General features: G+C 36.8%; 1 protein-coding gene across 1 annotated transcript in view; it reads right to left on the reverse strand.

Annotated features, from left to right (window-relative positions):
- Nucleotides 1-4,390: 4,390 nt before the first annotated feature.
- Nucleotides 4,391-25,253, reverse strand: part of LOC136884027 (solute carrier family 53 member 1) — a 162,840-nt gene continuing 141,977 nt past the window's right edge. Inside the window, exon 11 of the mRNA XM_067156038.2 lies at nt 4,391-4,822. Coding sequence (XP_067012139.2) covers nt 4,570-4,822 — 253 coding nt within the window. The 3' untranslated portion in view covers nt 4,391-4,569. The remainder of the gene's footprint in view (nt 4,823-25,253) is intronic.

A 25,253-nucleotide genomic window follows, 5' to 3' on the forward strand; every position in this document is an offset into this window, starting at 1 on the left:
GAATTAAAAGTCATTTTTATACCTGCCAACTTTCAAAGAGACATAATGAAAAAGGACGGCAAGGGATGGGGGAGATTATAAACAATAGTAATACAGGTCAAATACAATAGAACCTCGATGCATCGTTCCCGAAACTGTCGTTTTCCCGTATTCATCGTTGATTCGGTCACAAAAATATTCCACATAAACCTATGTTACATCTATCGTTTTATCGCATCGACCGTCGTAACATTATTTGTCCTCGGTCACAATTTTCCCGCATTGATCGAACATACATAAGAAAAATATACGCTTTTTTTTTTAATTTACTGCTCAATACTCTTAGCGGCAACCTGTTACGAGCGACTATAGAGTTGCTAATCTTGTAGGCTGGAGTGCTGTGCGCACGAGCCTCCTGGTGCCAACGCTTCTCGGCCCAATAACCGACCCCTAGAAGTATTCTTATTTACAAGACAGCATAAAACCATTTTCTGTGTTGGTATAGTCTGGCTAAGGCTGCCAACTTCGTTGAAAAAAAAGGGAAATTCACGCAATGCGCCGGATACTTTTTAATTAGCCACAGGGTGATTAATCGCGTCGTACCTTGTGGAGTGTGTGGGATGCTAGAAGCCTGTTGACCGCTTTGTTGCCCGCTGCCCAATAGTCTTGAAAAGCCAGACCAATAATCATTTCTCATAGCCTAGTCTTGTAACTAGTTCTTAAGTTGGCAGCTTCGCACAAACCGCTGTGACAGCATTCGAGACGCACCGCGTTGAATTCTAACCTCTGTGATATCGTCTGAGCTGAGCTGCGCCGTTCGCAAAGGGTCTAGGGAATCTCTTCCTAAATACATGTTATCGCCGTAATATCCACGTATATCTTTAATTTGCAATATGAGAACTGAACTTAAAGGTTTTCAATTATAACGAAATGTGAAACGAAACTGCTTTTTATTTTCATGTCGTAGACCTATGTCACGGTTGCAATATTTCGATACCGGTATGTATAGTATGAGCACGTGTTCGCCTTTGGTTCAAGGGCTCTCGATTGGGTCGAGGATTTTAACTTTCCTCGGTTAATTCCAACTGTTTGTGGGCTGTCTGTTTGCCGAATTAAACATTAGAATTCATCTTAGGTAGGGCCGTATTTTCATATGCGCTTAGATCGCCTATCACGTGACAACTGGAAACGAAAGACTTGCACTCGGCTCCGGAGGCCACGCGCCATTATTGTTGTTTTAATAATAATAATAATAATAATAATAATAATAATAATAAAGATATTTACATAACGAAAAATGACCCAATACAGCACCCGTATTTTATTATTATGCTTTCCCCCTATTTTTATGTTGCCCGCATTTAGAGTTTTCCCGCATCCGTTGTCATTTCCCCCTGCCCCCTGAAAAACGATGCATCGATGTTTTACTGTATATTTTATGATCACCCCTGAAATTAAATACTTACACAAAAGTTACATCTTGATGAGTGTCTGACTCGTTGGCTGAACGATCAGCGTACTGGCCTTCGGTTCAAAGGGTCCTGGGTTCGATTCCCGACCGGGTCAGGGATTTTAACCTTCATTGGTTAATTCCAGTGGCTCAGGGGCTGGGTGTTTGTGCTGTCTCCAACATCCCTGCAACTCACACACCACACATAACACTATCCTTCACCACAATAACACGCAGTTACCTACACATGGCAGATGCCACCCACCCTCATCGGAGGGTCTGCTTTACAAATCGGCTAGAAATAGCCACACGAAATTATTTATTATATCTTGATGAGTGCTTAGCCTCCCGAAAATATTGATAATATCGTTTCTTAGTTGAACTCATTGCAAACATTCGTCACAGAATTCCACGAGTTTCAGAACTACGGCAATGTGTCACACACACACACACACACGGTTTGTTTCAACAAGCAGTTCGCGTACGGTTTTGAACCGATTCATGGACTGATGTAAGCGCATGCGCGAGCTACATACTCGTTGGGAATCGTCGCTAAACAACAGTCTGTTGGAACGGTCAAGAAAAACTACAATGCGCATGCGTTCACGACTATGCCGGAGATTCGTCAGCACGTTTGAGGATAAAAGAGAAGTTTGGTTACTAAATGATTTATTTCACTACATGTAATACATATTATGTAAAGATGTATTATATAGGGCTGTACAGTTTTTATTGTGTATATTTGTGTCCTTAGTAAATATTCATAGAGTATACCGGTATCTTTCATTTTAGATTAATATCTATTGTACATAGCTCGGATCTTTGTAATTCAGCGTTATGCTGTTGCTGATAATAAATAAATAAATAAATAAATAAATAAAGGAATGAATAAATAAATAAATAAATAAATAAATAAATAAATAAATAAATAAATAAATAAATAAATAAATAAATAAATACCATTTAAACATAACTGCAAAGAAGTAAAAAATAATAACTTCCCTAAATAATATTTATTTTTCGCTTTTGGGATATTGTAATGTATCTCCAGATCATCTTCGCTGGAGTCTGAGTTGGAACATAGGAAAAAAAAAAAAAAATGTAGTCTGAGTTCAAAAAATTATCAGACTCGCCTTCAATATAGTCATGTATCATGCTTATTATTATCTAGTGCAGGGCTGTCCAACGTTCGTTTCTACGCGAGCACATTCACATGATAACTAAGGGTATGCGGGCGCCAGGTTTGATTCCACTAATTCGACTACTGTTATCAGTACTACAATGACTATATAATAATAATAATAATAATAATAATAATAATAATAATAATAATAATAATGAAAATATATTTACTCACATAATTAATGTGAAATCTGGCACTGCATGCTCGCTGCAAGTTGAGGAAAGTCTGGTGTGTAACTGGAACAGGCTGCTCTTAACGCGTCATCCAGGTGTGAGTCTGTCAGGCAGGATCGGTATTTGTTTTTTTTTATTATGTTCATAGTCGAAAACGCGACTTCACAAAGATAGGTTGAACCAAAAAAGATTGCATCTTCAGAGCAATAGTGCGGGTAATGGGATATTTTTTACCGTCCACCAGAGTCCAGAAATTGCCACATGTTGCGTAGGAGGATTTCAAAGAAAGGTCTGACTTAAGGCTTAAAATTTCCATTTCTAATTCTTCAGGATTATAATGTTCGAATATTACACACACCCTCCTTCCAAGCTCACAAACGTCAACAGAAGCGAACGGTTTATTGACAAACATGATCACTGATTCAAGCATTGAAAACTGGCTAAATCTGCTACAAAATTCGGACCCAATAGTTTCAAGATGTTTAGCAAGAGATGAAAAATCACGCTTGCCGCCATTTACTGTATCTGCCATATTTTTCAAATTTGGAAAATGTGAAAAGGAATTTCTATTTAAATGGACAATCCATACCTTAAGTTTCTTTTCAAATGCATTGACAATACTTAACATACCTGAAATATTATGATCTTTTCCTTGCAATTCGAGATTTAACTCATTTAATTTTGAGGTGATGTCTGCCAAGAATGCTAATTCAATTAGCCAAGATATATCATCAAGTTCGTGATGATATTTCGCAGGAGATGATTTCATAAAGTCTTGTCTCTCATCCAACAGGCAGCAAAACTGTTCAAGTGTTTTTCCCCTACTAAGCCACCTTACGTCTGCATGAAGGATAACGTCACCATACTCCGAATCTGACATACTTAAAATATTTCTGAATAATCGATGACGAGTAGATGACGATCTTACATAATTCACGACATAAGTTACAATTTTCATGACGTGATCGAACTTTAAAACCTTTGCGCATAAAGCTTCCTCACATAGTCGTACTAATGGCAAGAAAAGGTGACTCGAGGTGTTCTTCGCGTGATGGTAATGTAATATCATCCCTTGGTTGCCCCTTTTAGTCACCTTTTATGACAGGCAGGGGATAGTGCGGGTGTATTCTTCATCTGTGTCCCCCACCCAGAGGGGGTAAATTAATTTTATATTTTATTTATTATTTACCTTCATAAATATTTCAATCATTAGATAAAAATGTTTGTGCATTACTCTTTGCAGTAAATGATAATAAGTGTGAATAAAGTACAGTGATGGTGCAATAGAAATAAGGCGAGTGATCCTGGGTTAAGAGATCCTGCAATGAAACCAACCAGTTTTAATCTGGTTGGAACAGGTGCCTCTTGTGACTGTTGGAAGCAGGCAGCTGGATGACCAAATACAATGATCTGAGAACTTCCCTCAACTAAACTGCATAAGGAACAAATCAACTCTTAGAGAAAGAAAATCTCACATCTCGTCGCTAATCCTAGCTCACTAACGAGCTCACTTCATAAGGACTTCTTTCACTTTCCTTTTTGCTTGTTTATCTGTCCTCTCTCTCAATAAAGCTGGGAGGGGAGCAAACTTGTCAGAGGTGGAGAATTGACGAACTCTGTTTTATTGCAAATAAACAGTACATAAATAATGATGTTCAACTACACAATAACTATAAAAATTTCCCTTTTTATATTTTTGCTATAAAAGTTGGAAGTACATTTTGTAGTGTACATGGACATCAAAATATACAGCTAAAGTACACAGCCGACAGAGATCATAGACTTTAAGGCACTTCGAGGAATGAGGCAGGTGTTGGTTCACTGGGCTCTGATATCAGCATTTTAGTATCTTCTTTCTTCTTGTCAGCCTTCTTTTTGTGTCTGTTTATCACACCATCTTCGTCATCCATCATGCGCAGGATCTGAGCTTGGTCGGATGAGTCTATGGGTGCCACCGAAATGTCTCGAACGGCACGAAATTTACCACAGTTGTTGAGATGTTCGTTCTCCAGTCGGAAGAAATTCCACACAAACCGCCTGCACGAAACAGAGAATGTATTTAGGCTTTGTTTTAATGTAATAGAAAGAGAACAGCAGGAAGATGGAGGATAAGGACAAAGGGATATACAGGGAGCAGATCACATTTTAAGGGAGAGGCTAGTCTCTTGAGCTGCCTGCACAGCCCCTCTATTTTTTGTGACAGATGCATTGTGGAAGTAACTTCATCATCATAGCTGTTTATCTTGTTCAGCAGGAAATGCATCTGAGCAATATGATCCAATAATAATAATAATAATAATAATAATAATAATAATAATAATAATAATAATAATGATCGTATGGCCTCAGCTACCGTGTGCACACATTTCAATTTGATGCCATCTGGCTGTCTGCTTGTCAATTTCGACGTTCCGTTTCACTGTAGGCCCACTAGATGGCAGACAGTGTAAACCGAAACTCTCTTGGGCGTCTGTGGCTGAGATTTAATGAATTTTGTCGCACCAAATGTGTCACCAGAGGTCTTTTACATGCCGACAACGTACGACATGGCGTGTCGAATGGACTTTTTTCTGCCCTTCAAAAATCCGACCACCTCTGCCGGGTTTGAACTCGCTATCTTGGGATCTGGAGGCCGACACTCTACCACTCATCCACAGAGGCAGCTAATATGATCCAATGGCAACCAGGTTTGATGTTTCCCGTTAGTATTGTATTGATGACGCCGGGGTCATCACACCACTGGGGCTGCAAACGTGTTCGGCCTTCTTACCTTGTGATGGACTGGTAACACTTCTGGTGCTCAACATTAGTGATTTTAGACTTTTTGGAATTCTGACAGCCCACTCTATTCTCTCTGATGCATTATGTTGCAACATCTTGAACAATACTTTTGTCAAATGTTCACTATTTGATTTGTTTTTGTCACACTGCCGAGAGGGATCAAATGATACCCCATGCAACGTGCGTAGCTGTACAAGCACAGCAACTGAGTACCTTAAGATGGAAGCACTCTTGCTGCTGAGACATTGAACATTCTTGTCTAGAAATTAATATTACGATGTACTGAATAGAAGAATTTTTTTTACATTTAAACTGATGAATTGAAAAACCGTCAATACGGAATGAAATTTATGCTGTGCACTGGTAATACCATACAGGCTAACAAGAAAGCAAATCTTTATTGCAATCTGAAAATAAAGTTAGCAAAAATAGGTAGAGACATAGGTTTTATTAAAGAAATGCCTTAACAGTAACATGACATCTAAATATTTTAAGTTTACCAAAACAAATGCATAGGAATACGGCACAAACACGCAATACTCAATTAAGAACAGATAAAATTTGGCTAACAGAGGAAATTAAATTTCCCCAAAAGAAGAAATCAATTTTGAATAACAGACTACATGAAATCCACCTAGAAGTTCCCATTTACTTCATATCATTATACATACAATACGCCTTTCAGCGTTCAGCCTGCAAGCCACTGAGAATTTACTAACTGCCACCACAATCCTCTATTTGTAACTAGTTTTGTGACCTCGTTTAGTTCTATATCACCGAGTCTAGCCATAGTAGCCTTCATCTCCCTCCCTCCACTTCCCTTACCCTCAATAACAGAGTACGTCTTCTCTGCACCTTAATTCAATCTCACTTACCATCCTGGGGGATCGTTCCAAACACATGTTACCACTAAATTGAACAATATATTAACTAAGTAGCAAAATACACTAGCCAAAAAAATGGGAAAATGTCCAAAATCTGGAAAATCAGAAAAAAGTAAACTCTGCCTATCAGAAAGAACTCAGAATCTTCCATCGACCAGTCAAGAATTTTACCAATACAAACCTTAGTAATGAGGGCCTAGAAATATTAAGTAATGAGCCCAAACACAATTGGATTAACCCATCACTACAGCAGAAACAGAACTAATAAATTAACCAAAGAAACCCAAGAAAAAAAATACGATGTACTGAATACCAGGATTTTTCTTTTCTTGCATTTAAATTGATGTAATTGAAAAACTGTCAATACAGAATGAAATTCATAGTCTAGAAATTATTCTTATGTTTGGTAATGGTTCTGAATCAGAAATTAGGTGCTGCTGGTAGGTTCAGAGTCAGTTGGTTCCTAACTTCAATATAACATACAGCTTTCTAACTGCAGTCGGCCACTGAGGGGAGAACAAAGCGCCAAAGTTATATTTAAGAAAATCATGTTTTTTTCTCTGGAAATATTTGAGACTAGCAAGATACCCATGCTTCGCTATGGTATTATACTGAAATTTATAATTGCATGCTTATTGTTTTATATATAATCCGCCGAAATTCGCGACCTGACTCGTTTTCTGAGAGAATCCGCCAAAATTCGCGATCTGACTCGTTTTCTAATAGATTATGGCAAGATTCCTCCCATTTTTCAATCTTTCCTTCCAGCAATAGATTTCGTACTTCCCGGGCTAGGTCCAGGTATTCCACCCGGTCAGTTGGGTCCCTAAATCTTTGCCATCTTCTCCTATAAGCATTTTTAATATAGATCAAATCCTTCAGGAGATCTGGCGTGGTGTCGTCTTGGGTGCCTTGGCGGTAGTGAACCCGCGGTCGGACTGCATTCTTAGTCATTACCCACCCAGGGCCCGTTTCGACAGGGTCAGGAATGGAATGAATAAAGCCCCATCTAACGGCGACAATAGGAACTGTGCCAGCTGGCGAAGCACTGCTCTGGGGCAATGATCGATGAATGACAATGAAATGAAATATTGGACGGTGTTGCTGGAATGAATGACGGCAGGGAAAACCGGAGTATCCGGAGAAAAACCTGTCCCGCCTCCGTTTTGTCCAGCACGAATATCACATGGAGTGACCGGGATTTGAACCACGGAACCCAGTTGTGAGAGTCTGGCGCGCTGCCGCCTGAGCAATGGAGGCTCCTTATAAGTACATTATGAACAGTAAAATCAATTGGTCTCACCTCCTTTTACAACCCACCGCCGTTAAGTTTATTTACCCCCCCCCCCCTCACAAAGAAAATTAAAAGAAGGCGTGTTTCTTTATGTTTAAAGGAGATTCCAAAACACCAATGTTGACGACTTAGTATCACAAAGAAACTGTCAAGGAGAGGATTTATCAGGAATAAACCCGTTAAAAACAAGAGAGGTGAACTACTGACCACCCGGGAAGAACAGCTACAGAGATGGAAGGAACATTTCTCAGAGCTGCTCAATAGAAATACAGAACAGAATGGTAACCAACAAATGGAAGCAGTAGATAGTGACCCAAGAATAAAATTACATCCTCCAACCTGTTCAGAAATAGAGAAGGCCTTGAAACAGATAAGAACTGGAAAAGCACCCGGTATGGATAATATCGCGCCAGAAATCCTTAAAGCAGACATTGAGACCTCGGCAAAATTATTGCACCCCCTGTTGGAAAGGATCTGGAATGAAGAAAAGCTACCAGCTGAATGGAAGAAAGGCCTGATTGTTAAGATACCAAAGAAAGGGGATAATACTAAGTGTGATAATTGGAGAGGAATTACATTGTTGTCGGTACCAAGCAAGGTGCTTTCAAGGATCATTTTAGAGCGGGTGAAGGATGTTGTGGAATTGCGCCTTAGAAGGGAACAGGCTGGTTTTCGTAAGCACCGTAGCTGTGTCGATCTCATAAACACTCTGAGAATCATCTTGGAACAAAGTGCAGAATGGCAGAACACCCTCTACTTGACTTTCATTGATTTTGAGAAGGCCTTCGACTCTGTAAATAGAAGAGTTATGTGGCAAACACTTGAAGAATATGGTATACCACAAAAGATTCTGAATATTATAAAGGATATGTACGAGGGTTATAAATGTCAGGTTCTGCATATGGGAGATCTTACTGAACCAATAGATGTGACCTCAGGAGTTCGACAGGGGTGTATTCTTTCTCCGAAGCTTTTCCTACTTGTGTTGGATAGTGTGCTCAGGAAAGTGTACCGAGGTCGGAAAAGGGAGATCCAGTGGGGCTTACAAGATAGGTTAGAAGACCTTGTTTTTGCAGATGACATCTGCCTACTGGCTCAACGGTTCAGAGATATGGAAGAGAAGATTAAGTGGTTGAAGGAGGAGGCAGAGGATGCTGGACTTAAAATAAATGTTAATAAGGCCAAGGAGATGAGGGTCAATTCCAAGATTGATGATAAATTGTCTATAGATGATAAAGAGGTAGAACAAGTAGACTCCTTTATATACCTTGGGAGTATGGTTACTACGACTGGAGGAGCAGAAGAAGACATTAAGAGTCGTATCAGGAAAGCAAATGGTGCTTTTGTCCAATTGTATCCTATATGGAAAAACAAGAACATTTCTAGAAAAACTAAGCTACGACTTTTTAACACAAATGTTAAGTCTGTTCTGCTTTACAGCTGTGAAACGTGGAAAGTTACCCAGAAGACGACTAAACAACTGCAAGTCTTCGTGAATCGCTGTCTAAGACGTATCACCAACAGAAGATGGCCGGATGTTATTTCAAATGAAGATCTATGGGAAGAAACTAATCAGCATCCAATTGAAATGCAGATAAGGGAGAGAAAATGGCGTTGGATAGGACACACTTTAAGGAAGCCCGCTGGAGCCATTGAAAAGACTGCGCTCGACTGGAACCCCCAAGGCGCTAGGAAGCGCGGACGTCCAAAGAAGACCTGGAAAAGGACAATCGAAGAGGAATGTCTAACAGTGGGAAAAACTTGGAATGAAGTGAAGAGGTTAGCCAACAACAGGAACAGATGGAAGTGTTTCACGGAAGCCCTATGCTCCAGGAGGAGCAACAGGAAATAAGTCAAAGTAAGTAAGTCAAGTCAATGTTGACGACTATTACCTTCAGTTTTTAAATATAAGGATCCCCATAAAAATAATTCACTTTTTTTCACTTCCTTTCACACTCCTCCCCCGCCAAGTGAATTTTCCGGCAAAAAATACCTGTTTCTTTAATAGTAAAGGATCTTCTAAATACCAATTCTCATGACTCTAACTTCTTCAGTTTTTGATTTATGTGTCCTCATGAAAGGAATTCAACTCCTTTTCACTCCCGCCCCGCAAGATGGTTTCCCCGCCAAAACGTGTTTTTCTTTGTTTTTAAAGGAAATCCAAATACCAATTTTCACATCTGTGACAACTTTAGTTTTTATTAGATGTATGTTTTCTCATAATTAAGTCAATAAATTTTTCAATTCTTTCACCCCTCCTCCCACTTCATTGGATTTTCCGAGAATACGTGTTTCTTTACTTTTAAAGCAGATTCCAAATATCAAATTTCAATTTCATTTCTGAGATATCAGTAGCCTAATTAAGAGAAATCAACATCATTTTCAGTCACATTTTCAGCCACCCCCTTCCACCCAAGTGGTATTTCCGAAAACTAAAAATACACATTCCTTTATTTTTAATAGAGATAAAAAATACTATTTTTCACTTCTGTGACATGTTAAGTTTCTTGAGATATACTGTAGAAATTCTCATTTTAAAATTTCGCCCCTTTTTAGTTCCCCTTAAGTGGAGTTTCCAAAAACAAATCACCTATGTTTCTTTACATTTACAGGAGATTCCAAATACCCACTTTTTACATCTGTAACATTTTACGTTTCTCAGGTATTCTGTAGATATAGTCTTTCAAAAAATTCACCCCAATTTGTCACTCCTGTTTAACCGCCATTAATTGGATTTTCCAAAAACTAAAAAATACGTATTTCTTCATTCTTAAAGGAGATCCCATATACAAATGTTCAGTTCTGCAATATCTTCAGTTTCTGAGATATATGTATCTTCATTAAAGGCATTCAACCCATTTTTCACGCCCTTTCACTGCTCCTATTGGGATTTTCCGAAAACAAAAAAATACGTGTTCCTTTATTTTTAAAGGAGATTCTAAATACCAATTTTTACATATGTAAACTTTTAAAGTTTTAAGATGTAGGCACACTCATTTTAAAAATTCACCCCCTTTCCACCCCCCATTAATTGGATTTTCCAAAAACAAAAAATACGTGTTTCTTTATTTTTAAAGGAGATCCCAAACACCAATGTTCAGGTCTGAAATATCTTCACTTTGTGAGATATAAGTATCCTCATTAAAGGCATTCAACCCCTTTTTCAAACCTTTTCACCCTTCCTGTTGGGATTTTCCGAAAACAAAAAAATACGTGTTTCTTTATTTTTAATGAAGATTCTAAATACCAATTTTTACATGTGTAAACTTTTAAAGTTTTGAGATATAGATACACTCATTTTAAAATTTCACCCCCTTAGCGACGGATTATCCAAAAATCCTGTCTTAGCGAGCACCCACATCTTAATATGAATATATCCCCAAAATTTCATTTCTTTATGTCCAGTAGTTTTGGTTTGGCGATGTTGAATCAGTCAGTCAGTCAGGACAAGTTATTTTATATATATAGACTAGCAGCTACCCGCGGCTTCGCTCGCGTGGATTTCGTAAAATGATAAAAGTAATCGCTCCTCGGTACTGTACGAAGACATTATCTGAAAATCCCTAAAGTATAAACACTCATAGAAAATTGAGTTTAATTTACACCGGAAAAACTTTGTAAACCACGTTTGTGTTATTGCCTTTTGGGGCTAAGATGACAATGCAACATAGAACTGTACATGTGAGAAAACAGTCTTCTCTCAAATCGAAAAAAAAGTTTATTTTTAAAGGAGATTCCAAATATCTATTTCCACGTTCTAACATCTTAGGTTTTGAGATAGGCTATAAGAATACCCATAAAAAAAATTCAACTCCTTTATCAGTCCCTCCCATTTTCCGAAAACAAAAACTACATGTTCCTTTACTTTTAAAGGAGATGATAAATACAGTACCAATTTTCGCATCTGTAACATCTTTAGCTTTTAGAGATATAAATATCCTAATACATATAATTCAACGCATTTTTGAGATATAAGCATCTGCACTTAAAAAATTCACTTCTTTTTTCACTTCTTTTCACCGTCGGTTAAGTACCTTTTCCGAAAACAAAAAATGCATGTTCCTGTATTTTTAAAAGACATTCCAAATACCAAATTTCATGTCTCTAACATGTTAAGTTTTTGACATATACGGTAGATATATCGGTATTCATGTTCAAAATTCAATCTTTTTTTCAATTATTTTCATCCTCTTAAGTGGATTTTCCGAAAACAAAAATATGTATTTTCCTTCTTTTCCTACTTTACTTATATATACAGTACCTAGGTATATAGATCGTTCATCAAAAACTACTGGTTTGTGATTTTTCTATGCAAAACTCAGCAGTTGCCTGCTAGCGTCATTATATGTTGGCACTAGCAAGATACCCGTGCTTCGCTACGGTATTATACTGAAATCTATAATTGAATGCTTATTGTTATAGATATGTAATCCGCCAAAATTCGCGATTTGACTCGTTTTCTGCGAGAATCCGCCAAGATTCGCGATTTGACTCGTGTTCTAATAGATTACGGCAAGTTTCCCCCCATTTTTCAATATTTCTTTCCAGCAATCGATTTCGTACTTCCCGAGCTAGGTCCAGGTATTGCACCCGGTCAGTTAGGTACCTAAATCTTTGCCATCATTTCCTATAAGCATTTTTAATATGGATCTAATCCTTCAGGAGATCCGGCGTGGTGTCGTCTTGGGTGCCTTGGCGGTACTGAACCGGCGGCCGGACTGCATTCTTAGTCATTACCAGTCCATGAGCAGTTTCCAGCGCGGTCCGCACATTTGACAACGTCCAAATCATCATCATCATCATCATCATCATCATTATTATTATTATTATTATTATTATTATTATTATTATTATTATTATTATTATCATTATTATTATAGATGTTCTGGACCCCACAGCAAGATGCAAGACCGCTACTTGGCGGTAAATTACATCTGCTGCCACTGTCATTGTTGACAATGTGACCAACACTATTGTTGCGCGTAGGCAAGTGGGCGGGATTTCTGGCGATATGTATGACATACTTCCGTGACCTTATTATAGAGGCGAACAATTTGACGGCCAATCTCATTCCCATCGTTTATTTCAAATGTGTTTAAATTTTTATTTATATGCCAGGAGAATCTACTGTAATCTAAGAACGTTCTCCGAAGGAGAAGATGTCTGTTGAAAACGAACCCAGGAAAGATTAAAAATGATCGGTTTATGATCAGAATAAGTACATCAAAAATATACAGCCTGTTTCCTGTCATTCGACAGGGTCAGGAATGGAATGAATAAAGCCCCATCTAGCGGCGACAATAGGAATTGTGCCGGCTGCCGAAGCACACCTCTGGGGCAATGGTCGATGAATGACAAATGAAATGAAATATTGGACAGTGTTGCTGGAATGAATGATGACAGGGTAAACCGGAGTATCCGGAGAAAAACCTGTCCCGCCTCCATTTTGTCCAGCACGAATATCACATGGAGTGACCGGGATTTGAACCACGGAACCCAGCTGTCAGAGGCCGGCGCGCTGCCGCCTGAGCAACTGAGGCTCCTTATAAGTACATTACGAACAGTAAAATCAATTGGTCTCACCTCCTTTTACACACCACCGCCGTCAAGTTTATTTACCCCCCCCCCCCCAAAAAAAAAGAAGGCGTGTTTCTTTATGTTTAAAGGAGATTCCAAACACCAATGTTCATGTCTATTACCTTCAGTTTTGAGATATAAGTATCCCCATAAATATAATTCACTTCTTTCACTTCCTTTCACACTCCTTCCCCCCCCCCCCTCCCTCCTAGGTGAAAATTCCGGCAAAAATACTTGTTTCTTTAATAGTAAAGGATCTTCTAAATACCAATTATCATGACTCTAACTACTTCAGTTTTTTATTTGTGTCCTCATGAAAGGAATTCAACTCCATTTCACTCCCGCCCCCAAGGTGCCCCCCCCCCCCCAAATGCGTTTTTCTTTTTTTTAAAGGAGATCCAAATACCAATTTTCATGTCTGTAATGACTTTAGTTTTTATTAGATGTATCTATTCTCATACAATTAAGTCAATTAATTTCATTTTTAAAGATCCCATGTACAAATTATCAGTTCTGTAATATCTTCAGTTTCTGAGATATATGTATCTTCATTAAATGCATTCAACCCAATATTCACTCTTATACACCCCTCCTATTGAGATTTACAGAAAACCAAAAAATATGTGTTCTTTTATTTTTAAAGGAGATTCTAAATACCAAATTTTACATCTGTATAAACTTTTAAAGTTTTAAGATGTAGACACATTCTTTTTAAAAATTCACCCCCATTTTCACCTCCCATTATTTGGATTTTCCAAAAACGAAAAAATACCTGTCTTTACTTTTAAAGTAGATCCCAAATACCAGTTTTCAGGTCTGTAATATCTTCAGGTTCTGAAATATAAGTAGCCTCATTAAAGGCATTCAATCCGTTTTTTACCCTTTCCTACCCTTCCTATTGGGATTTTCCGAAAACAAAAAATATGTGTTTCTTTATTTTGAAAGGAGATTCTAAATACCAATTTTTACATCTATAAACTTTAAAAGTTTTGAGATATAGATACACTCATTTTAAAAATTCAACCCTTTTTCACCCTTCCATTAATTGGATTTTCCAAAAACAAAAAAAAAAAAACGTGTTTCTTTATTTTTAAAAGAGATCCCAAATACCAATTTTCAGGTCTGTAATAATTTCAGGTTCTGAAATATAAGTAGCCTCATTAAAGGCATTCAACCCATTTTTCACCCTTTTCCAATCTTCCTATTGAGATTTTCCGAAAACAAAAACAAAAATATGTGTCTTTATTTTTAAAGGAGATTCTAAATGCCAATTTTTACATCTATAAACTTTAAAAGTTTTGAGATATAGATACACACATTTTAAAAATTCACCCCTCTTCACCCTCCCCCCATTAACTGGATTTTTTTTAAAAACAAAAAGTGCATGTTTCTTTATTTTTAAAAGAGATCAAATGTACCAATTTTCAGGTCTGTAATATCTTCAGTTTCTGAGATATAAGTATCCTCTTGAAAGGCATTCAACCCGTTTTTCCCCCGTTTTCACCCCTGCTAATGGGATTTTCCAAAAACAAAAAAATACGTGTTTCTTTATTTTTAATGAAGATTCTAAATACCAATTTTTACATCTGTAAACTTTCAAAGTTTTGAGATATAGATGCACTCATTTTAAAAATTCACCCACCGGGCGAGTTGGCCGTGCGCGTAGAGGCGCACGGCTGTGAGCTTGCATCCGGGAGATAGTAGGTTCGAATCCCAGTATCGGCAGCCCTGAAGATGGTTTTCCGTGGTTTCCCATTTTCACACCAGGCAAATGCTGGGGCTGTACCTTAATTAACACGTTAACGTCGACGCGTACATTTGCTTTTTTCACGGTAAACTGCGGAAATGCGATATACATATTTCAGGTTGTTGTGGCGTACGGATGAGCGTAATTTCATTCGTAGATGATAATCAAAGACATAATTTATGTTCAAAGTTACTATTTTTGTGTCCCCCTATTGGGGTGACATATGGTTATTAGGTTGGCAATGCAACAGAAAAAGCGCGTGTCACCCCTACAGGGGTGACGCTATTTTTACCTTTGTTGTTGTGGAACACTGTGCTCTGTGTTGTGAACTGTTGGTTTACGCGCCTTTCTATGAGTTCCTTGTAATTTACAGTTGTGTGACAAGAATTAAATTAATGTTGTGTGTGTTTCTGTGTCGAGTAAACTATGATTACCGATAGAGAGATAGAGGAAGAACTTGAAAAGAGTTCGAGTGCTGCATCAAGTGATGTTGACATTTCGGATTTGCAGTCTGATGCCACCTTTTCAGAGTCGGAATTGGACAGTAGTTTTTGTAGTGAGGACACTAGCGAAGATTCCAGTGCAGCATCGTGCGATGATTCAACCATATCACCAGCCAGTGACAATTACTGGGGAACATTCTCAGGTTTGCAGAAACATTTTTTATTCACACGTAGCCCCGGTTTAAAATTTCCTTTGAGTGCTAAATCTCAACCAGTTGATTTCTATCGTGCTATAGTTAATGACGATATCATCAATATGATGGTGCATGAAACCAATGAAAATGCAAGGAATGTGTTGCGAGGGAAACGTGTGAGTAGGCGGAATAGATTCACTTAGTGGACTTATATCAATTGTGCTGACATGAAAAAGTTCTTAGGCTTATTGATGTAGATGGGCTTAGCACAGTTTCCCAAACTTCATAATTATTGGTCAAGAAAGAACAGACTGTATAAAAGCTATGTTGGGGGTCAAGTAATGAAGCGGGACAAGTTCTTACTGATTTTGCGCTTCTGGCATTTCAACAGGGAAGCAAACCGAGGACATGACAGGTTGTATAAAATCACACCTCTTGTTCTAAAGCTCAATAAGAATTTCAAAGAGCTAAATGAGCTACAGGAAACATTGGTCATTGACGAATCTATGATCCCCTTCAGGGGAAGACTAACATTTCACTAGTTTATTCCAAATAAGGCTCATAAATACGGGGTGAAGGTATTCAAACTATGCGATATAGACGGCTATACCTACACCACAAAAGTGTACTGCGGCAAAGGGACAACTGCTAACCCTGGACTACCACATGCTACAGCTGTTGTGATGGAACTTATGGATCCTTATTTAGACAGTGGATCAACTTTGTTCACAGACAATTTCTACACGTCAGTTGATTTGGCGAATAAACTCCTAGCTAGACGCACTCATCTGGTTGGTACCTTGTGGAAAAATAGAGTTGGGCTTCCACCAGGTCTAAAGGAAAGAGTCAAGAAAGGAGAAATGGTTGCTAAGGAATCGCATAATGGCATCCTAGCACTGAAATGGATGGACAAGCGAGAGGTTTATATGCTCTCAACTAAGCACCAGTTAGATTTTGTATCTTCAGGAAAACGTGATAAGAGTAACACAGAAATTTTCAAACCATCCGTAGTTATTGACTACAACAAAGCAAAGCCTGGCATTGATGTATCTGATCAGCTATCGTCTTATAATACATCTCTTCGGAAAACTGTCAGATAGTATCACAAGGTAGCGACGGAACTATTAATTGGAACGAGCTTGGTGAATTCATGGACTGCATACAGAAACTACCAAACAGTGCCAAAGCTGCAGAAAATGTCCATAACTACCTTCAAGGAGAAATGTGCTCTTGAACTAATGTGCTTGTCGGATGAAGTAGAAACACCTCGTCACAATCGCGGTATCCATCTCCTTGTGGAGACGGAAGAAACTGAAAAGGCTGGAGATTCCACACGGAAGAGAAGGAAATACTGCAGCATATGCTACAAAGAGGCTAACGAAACTGGAGGTCGACAGGCTGCAAGGAAAGCGAAGAAAGTAACAACATATTGTAAACATTGCCCAGACAAAGCATTCTTATGCAAACCTCACTGTGAGTTGGTTCACAAGTGATGTGTATCTTGTAAAAACTGTTATTCTTTCATATCATTTATACTATGCCATAAATTCAATGACTAGCATGATATATCATCATCTGTATTGTTTTCTTTTGTAATTTTATCTTTCCTTGGAACAATGAAGCTCAATTGATCTAATAATAACCATTTCTTAAGTTATGTAACAATAGTATGTAAGAATAAAGCAATAATAGGCTCCAATCCACGTTATTTTCCGTGCCATTAATAATTGAATTCTGATAGTTGCGTATATCACCCCATAGGGGGTGACAAATGCCAGAGAAATTCCACCGTCTGTTGCTCAATGCACAGCGTGCTGATAAAAGAATGGGCACCGCGCTGCACTCTATGAACACCTTACGTAAACAAGCAATGCAATACTGCAGCAAATGGTAGCGCTAGTTTTGCGCGACAGCCTAAAGTCCAGAGTCCTGGACACACTACCGTGTCACCCCATGAGGGGTGACATACGATATTTTGTATGAGCGTCCGACACCCCATGAGGGGTGACATCGTCTTCAAAGTGTTAAGGCCACAGCCGCTTCCTTCCAACTGCTAGGCCTTTCCTATCCCATCGTCGCCATAAGTCCTATCTGTGTCGGTGCGACGTAAAGCCCTTAGCAAAAAAAAATTCAACCCCCCTTTTCACCCTCCCATTAATTGGATTTTCCAAAAATAAGAAATACGTGTTTCTTTCTTTTTAGAAGAGATCAAAGTACAAATTTTCAGGTCTGTAATATGTTCAGTTTCTGAGATATAAGTACCGGTATCCTGATTAAAGGCATTCAACCCCTTTATCACCCTTTTTCACCCCTCCTATTGGGATTTTCTGAAAACAAAAAAAAATACATGTTTCCTTATTTTTAAAGACGATTCTAAATACTAATTTTCACATCTGTAAACTATTAAAGTTTCGAGATATAGATACAATCATTTTAAAATTTTAACCCCCCTTTTCACCCCCTTAGCGAAGGAATATCCAAAAATCCTCTCTTAGTGAGCACCTATATCTTAATATGAATGTATTCCCAAAATTTCATTTCATTATGTCCAGTAGTTTTGGCTCGGCGATGATGAATCAGTCAGTCAGTCAGTCAGTCAATCAAGTCAGGACAAGTTATTTTATATATATAGATAATATAAGAAACATTTTGCAGAATACTTTATGCTCATTGGTCTATTTTCTTAACATCATCAGTACACAGGAAGATTTTTTAAAACGTAATATTAATTCTTTATTTTTTAATTTAATTTTTATTCTGACATGATAATTTCTTATAATTTGCCCTGCTGGTAGGGTGTGGGCTAGAAAAATTGACGTGACTAAATTTGGTAGGAATCTGAAGCGTTTATAGAATAGGACGTTACTGATGGATTTAATTCATTTAGGTATAAACATGTGGGGCATGTTCCACAAGGTGTGCTGCGATCAAACCTTTCTTCTCAGACAAACAGTGATATTTCCCTGTGGGTGCGTTTCAACAGCCAAGTCAAAATTGATAGAAATATGCTCCGACTGAACAGAGGTCGCTCAGCCAGGTACGAGGGCTGGTGGCTCACCTGTGCAATCTCACAGCAAATCCAAATAAACATGTGAAAACCATTACTTAAGTTGGAAAATCACATTTTTGGTTTATCTTATATCTTGTACATAGATGAATTTGCGATCATTTTCATGAAAACCAGAAATCTCTAGCTTAAAAACAGATAACTTTATGTAACTTTAAAGTTGTAAGTCAGAATTTATTGAATTTCAAGAAAATGGATTGGAAAATGCACTATTTAAGAAAATATGACTGTTTCACTGGATAAAGGAATATCAGCTTTATGTATTAAAATAATTTTGATAAATATTTAGGGGTTTTATTCTCCAGAAATTAAATATGAAAGTAATTAAAATAATTTTCATAAAAATTTAGGAGTTTTAGTCTCCGGAAATTTAATATGTAAATCTGTTCAAAATTTGACAAATGTGAAAAACGAAATTTTAGCCTTGCGGCACTCATACATGCAGACCTTCTGTCTTAAGGTGTACAAATAAAATTTTTAAAAAATTAATTTTTTTTGTTTTTAACTTCATGATCGTTCCGTATTGAATAGAGAAATAAGAAGATGTACAATATTAGAAGGATCCACCTTTCAATACTCCGTTGTAAGTTGAACTAAAAAGAAGTCACAACTTACAACGGAGTATTGAAAGGTGGATCCTTCTAATATTGTACATCTTAATAATTTTTTTGTCATATATTTCGACTAAGTGATAACAGAGTTTTAAAACAATTATTTAATTACTTTTGGAATAGTAAATCAAAAAACAATTGGTTTAAAGAAGTTCAAAGTGATTTGGAGGAGTTGAATATTACCATGCAAACCATAGAAAACAGAGACGAGAAAAATATTTTGAAGATTAAATGCATCAGGCTTCCTCTGACCACTGTACAGAGGAAACAATATGTTATAACGGATGCGGAGAGGACAGCCAGGTCAAACAGACTCAAGACTTTTTGGGAGAAGAAAAGGAAGACAAATTTGTTGTAGTCTGATTTAAGTGCTCCAATGTGGGCGTAAACTCTGTAAATAATAATAATAATAATAATAATAATAATAATAATAATAATAATAATAATAATAATAATAATAATAATAATAATAATAACAATAATAAAAATAATAATAATAATGTATGTGTATGTTCAGTCTTCAGCCCTAAGGCTGGTTGGATCCTCTACAGCTCTGCCATCAGCTGTCATAGATGGCCTAGGCATCACTGAAGAGGCGTACCAGGGAAATGAGGAGTGAGGTAGTTTCCCGTTGCTTTCCTCACTGAGCCAGAAGTTGCTATTACATATCATTCTACCAAGCCCACTGAAATGCATGCGCCAACCGACCCTACGAGCAACATTTTCACACCATTCATAGCAGGGACTGGCTGCAGAAGGAGTGGCATTACTAGCGTTGCTCATACCTCAGTCACTTTCATATTGTCAAAGCCAAGGATAAGACAGAGACAGATCAATGAAAGTAACAGAATTGCTTTAGCCCATACCAGAAGACATAGCGCACTGTAAACACTAGGTCCTGCCAGCAAAGGAATAATAATAATAATAATAATAATAATAATAAATATCGGATATTTTTAAAGATTGTTCACACAAATGGTATCCAATTAAGGACTTACATTACTAATCTATCTTGTGTCTTGCAATAACAAAACTGAATTGTTGCTCATTTTTCTGGAATGTTCTTAATTACGCATGCTCTTCCCTTACATGTAATAAATATCATTTTTGGTCCGTATTGATGATGTAGATTGAAATAATAACATTAAGTTATTTATTAGACCACCTAATCAATACAAAATCGTCTTGGATGATTTACATAAATTTGTTAGCTAATAGTGGGACATGTTTCGCCTTCTCTGAAGGCATCATCAGCCATAGTCTTAACCTTAAATTAAAAATAAGCGTCTAAATAACATGTAGTGATGAAATGAATTTTAAAATCTTGAAGAGATTTGAAGTAAAATAACATTAAAAATAACAATGATGGTTTGAAAATACAATGTGATGAGATACAATAGTGGAAGTATTAACAAAATTAACCTTAGAAGGCTGCTAAAATAAGTACAATGGAATAAAACAACAGATTGTTATACAACAAGTAGTAAGATTGCATAAAAGTAAAGTTGATAGTAATGGCGGTTATAATTAGACGATGGCGAAAAATCTTATGAAATCAAAGTAAAGAGGAGAGAGTAAAAGTCAAAGTTAGTCGAGAGATCCGAAGTTCATTATGATCTTGAAGATAAAGGATGAAAGTCAGATGCATATGGTGAAGTTGTAGAACACGTTGAGGATATGAAGTTGGTGAATAGAAGTTGAAGAACAGTTTCAAATAGGATCACTATGGACCATCTCAAAATTTGAAGTGATGTTCAAATGTTGTAAATTGTGAGTTTGTAGATATTCTAGTTGAAAAAGCATATACAAGTGGAATCTGTAAATGGAAGCAAGAAACGTAGAGTTAATTGTGTGAAAAGATATTTGAAAAATCTTGAAGTAGAATCGTATGCACTTACCACTTGACGGTGACAAAGATAGCTTGTAATATTATGAGTAAGAAGTATTTGCAACAGTAGACTTCTTGCTACGTGTGTTATAACTGAAGTTTTGTGTTGGAGGGGGATCTGTTTGCGTTGACGTAACTATTAGAGGGGGGCTGCTATTGGTGGGAGGGAAGGAAGAGAGTGTATTACTGCGCGTGTTGTAACGGTGTAAGGCTATTGGAGGGAGCGATGTTCCGGTGGGTGTGGCTATGGGTTTATTGGTTGTATTTGAATTAGAGGTACTAGCGGTGGGGGGAAGGGAGGGGGGTATATTAGCTGTAGGGGAGGTGGGAACTCTAATTGATGTGAGGTTGAAGATTTTTAAGAATTTGTTGGTGAGGGAAGTTGATTCTCGTAATAAAATAAGAATCTGTTCATACAAGGGGCTTTTTTTATCAATAGTGTCATTTAGATTTTTATCTTTATTAAAATGTTGGTCGAGGAAAATAAATAAGTTTTCATATTCTGTCATGAGTTTGCTTTTATCAACTCTTTTTAGGATATGGAGGTCTTGTTCTATTGTGGTGAATTTATGCCCGGTGTCCCTCATATGGTTGGCCATTGCGGAGAATTTGTTGTGTTTTTGGGCATTGTAATGCTCGGCGTATCTGGTAGAGAAGCTGCGGCCAGTTTGGCCAACATAAGAAAAATTACATGTAGAGCATTTCAATCTGTATATTCCTGATCCAGAGTAACTATTGTCTGTGATGTTGATAGAGTTGTGATTGAAGAATAAATTGCGATTAGTGTTTTTTGTTGTGTAGGCTATTTTTATTTCGTGCTTCATTAATGAATTGGTTATCGGGTAAATGCTATGGTTAGTGAACGTGAATTTAGCGTATTTTGGTTTGACGGGTTTTAATGGAGTTAAATTGGTAGCTAGTTTTAGTTTGGTTTTATTGATGATTTTATCAATCATATTCGTGTTAAATCCATTGAATTTAGCTATTTCCTTGATGAATAGTAATTCTTTCTTTAAATTAGTAGAGGACATAGGGATCTTTAATGCTCTATATATTAAACTGTGATAAGTGGCTTTTTTATGTGAGTTGGGATGTAAAGAATCATTTTTTATGGTTGTTGGAGAAAAGGTGGGTTTTCTGTATATTTGGAAGTCGAATTTGTTCAATGCTCGTGTGATTTTGATATCTAAGAAGTTCAGAGAGTTATTGAACTCATCTTCTTTAGTGAATTTAATATTATTATCTAAGTTGTTGAGGAATGATAGTATGTTATTGCTGTTGTTGATTTGTTTATCAATGATAGCTATGGTATCATCAACATAGCGATGCCAAAGACAGAGTCCGTTGATGTTATTAATAATCTTACTATGTTCGAGATTATCTAAGTATATGTCGGCTAGTATTCCAGATAACGGGTCTCCCATCGCTAGACCTTCTTGTTTGTAAATTTTCTTATTGAAGGTAAAATAGTTGTTGTCTAAAACGAAATTAAGTAATTTTAACCATTCATCAATTTCGATTTTACTCAATGTGCTATGTTTCAACAGATTGTTTTTTATGATGTTAATAGTATTGTTGATAGGGATATTAGTATACATGTTGGTGATGTCAAAAGAACATAAAACGTGGTTTGGTTGTAGACTGAACTTATTTAGGGAATTACAGAGTTCGATCGAGTTCTTTATGGGGTTGGAGTTGTGAAATTTGAAGTGTTTTTTTAGGAATTTGTGTAGGAATTGAGAGGTTTTATAGGTAGGACTATTGATACTATTAATTATAGGTCGAATGGGGACATCTTTTTTATGAATTTTGGGCAGTGATCTGACTGTAGGTAATTTTGGGTTCATTACAGTTAATTTCTGATAATCTTGATCATTTAAAATGAAGTTAGAATTTTTCAGAAGGTTCTTTAAGTTACGCTGTATTTTGTTTGTAGGATCTTTGTTAATTAAGGTATAGGTATTGTCTGAAAAAAAGGTTTCAGTTTTATTGATGTAATCTTGTTTGTTCATTATTACTATGGTGTTGCCCTTATCTGCTTTTGTAATTACTACGTTGTTGCTATGGATTTTGGATTTCAGGTTTAGAATTTGTTTCGAGACATTGTGGTTATTATTAGATGTTATCTCATTAATCAAAGTTGGGAGTTTCTTTTTTACTTCATATCGTACGTCATTCTGTTTATCAATTGGGATTTGTTTATCGATATTAGTTTCGGTTTCAGCGATGGTAGTGATGATGTCTTCTGCCTTTTTGTGATTAGGCCAATTATGTTTGATGCCTTTATCTAATAGATTTAATTCTTGGTTAGAGAAGGTTGCATTAGATAGGTTGATTGTAGTGGGAATGTTAGTCAAATGGGAAGGGGACACTTTGTTGTTTGTATTTTGGTCAGGAGTTTTACATTTGTTTTCTTGAAGACTAAGTAATTTATGGTTTAGGGTTTTCTGTTTCTTGTCTAATACGTAAGATAGTTTGAGGTCAGTGTACCTTAAAAATGAGCTCCATTCAAGTGGGGGTAATTTCTGAGAGATGGTCAAATGAGTCCTATATAATTGTAAATTTAGTAAAGATTTCTTCTTGTATAATAGTTTAATTTCATTTTTCAACCATATGTTGTTTACTTTCTTTTGAGTGGCATTAGATTTTGAATAGGGATGACTTTTTCTTTGTAAAGATTTGAGAAATTTAGGTACCAACTCTAATTTCAAGCAATCTTTAAGAAACTTGATATCTCTAGAAATCTTGCCTATTTTAATTTTTAGGTTTAAGTACTTGTTAGGTTTTACTATTGCCTGGTTGGCATTGACATTACATGTAATAAATATCATTTTTGGTCCGTATTGATGATGTAGATTGAAATAATAACATTAAGTTATTTATTAGACCACCTAATCAATACAAAATCGTCTTGGATGATTTACATAAATTTGTTAGCTAATAGTGGGACATGTTTCGCCTTCTCTGAAGGCATCATCAGCCATAGTCTTAACCTTAAATTAAAAATAAGCGTCTAAATAACATGTAGTGATGAAATGAATTTTAAAATCTTGAAGAGATTTGAAGTAAAATAACATTAAAAATAACAATGATGGTTTGAAAATACAATGTGATGAGATACAATAGTGGAAGTATTAACAAAATTAACCTTAGAAGGCTGCTAAAATAAGTACAATGGAATAAAACAACAGATTGTTATACAACAAGTAGTAAGATTGCATAAAAGTAAAGTTGATAGTAATGGCGGTTATAATTAGACGATGGCGAAAAATCTTATGAAATCAAAGTAAAGAGGAGAGAGTAAAAGTCAAAGTTAGTCGAGAGATCCGAAGTTCATTATGATCTTGAAGATAAAGGATGAAAGTCAGATGCATATGGTGAAGTTGTAGAACACGTTGAGGATATGAAGTTGGTGAATAGAAGTTGAAGAACAGTTTCAAATAGGATCACTATGGACCATCTCAAAATTTGAAGTGATGTTCAAATGTTGTAAATTGTGAGTTTGTAGATATTCTAGTTGAAAAAGCATATACAAGTGGAATCTGTAAATGGAAGCAAGAAACGTAGAGTTAATTGTGTGAAAAGATATTTGAAAAATCTTGAAGTAGAATCGTATGCACTTACCACTTGACGGTGACAAAGATAGCTTGTAATATTATGAGTAAGAAGTATTTGCAACAGTAGACTTCTTGCTACGTGTGTTATAACTGAAGTTTTGTGTTGGAGGGGGATCTGTTTGCGTTGACGTAACTATTAGAGGGGGGCTGCTATTGGTGGGAGGGAAGGAAGAGAGTGTATTACTGCGCGTGTTGTAACGGTGTAAGGCTATTGGAGGGAGCGATGTTCCGGTGGGTGTGGCTATGGGTTTATTGGTTGTATTTGAATTAGAGGTACTAGCGGTGGGGGGAAGGGAGGGGGGTATATTAGCTGTAGGGGAGGTGGGAACTCTAATTGATGTGAGGTTGAAGATTTTTAAGAATTT

The sequence above is a fragment of the Anabrus simplex genome, chromosome 12, assembly GCF_040414725.1.
Source record: "Anabrus simplex isolate iqAnaSimp1 chromosome 12, ASM4041472v1, whole genome shotgun sequence".
NCBI lineage: Eukaryota > Metazoa > Arthropoda > Insecta > Orthoptera > Tettigoniidae > Anabrus > Anabrus simplex.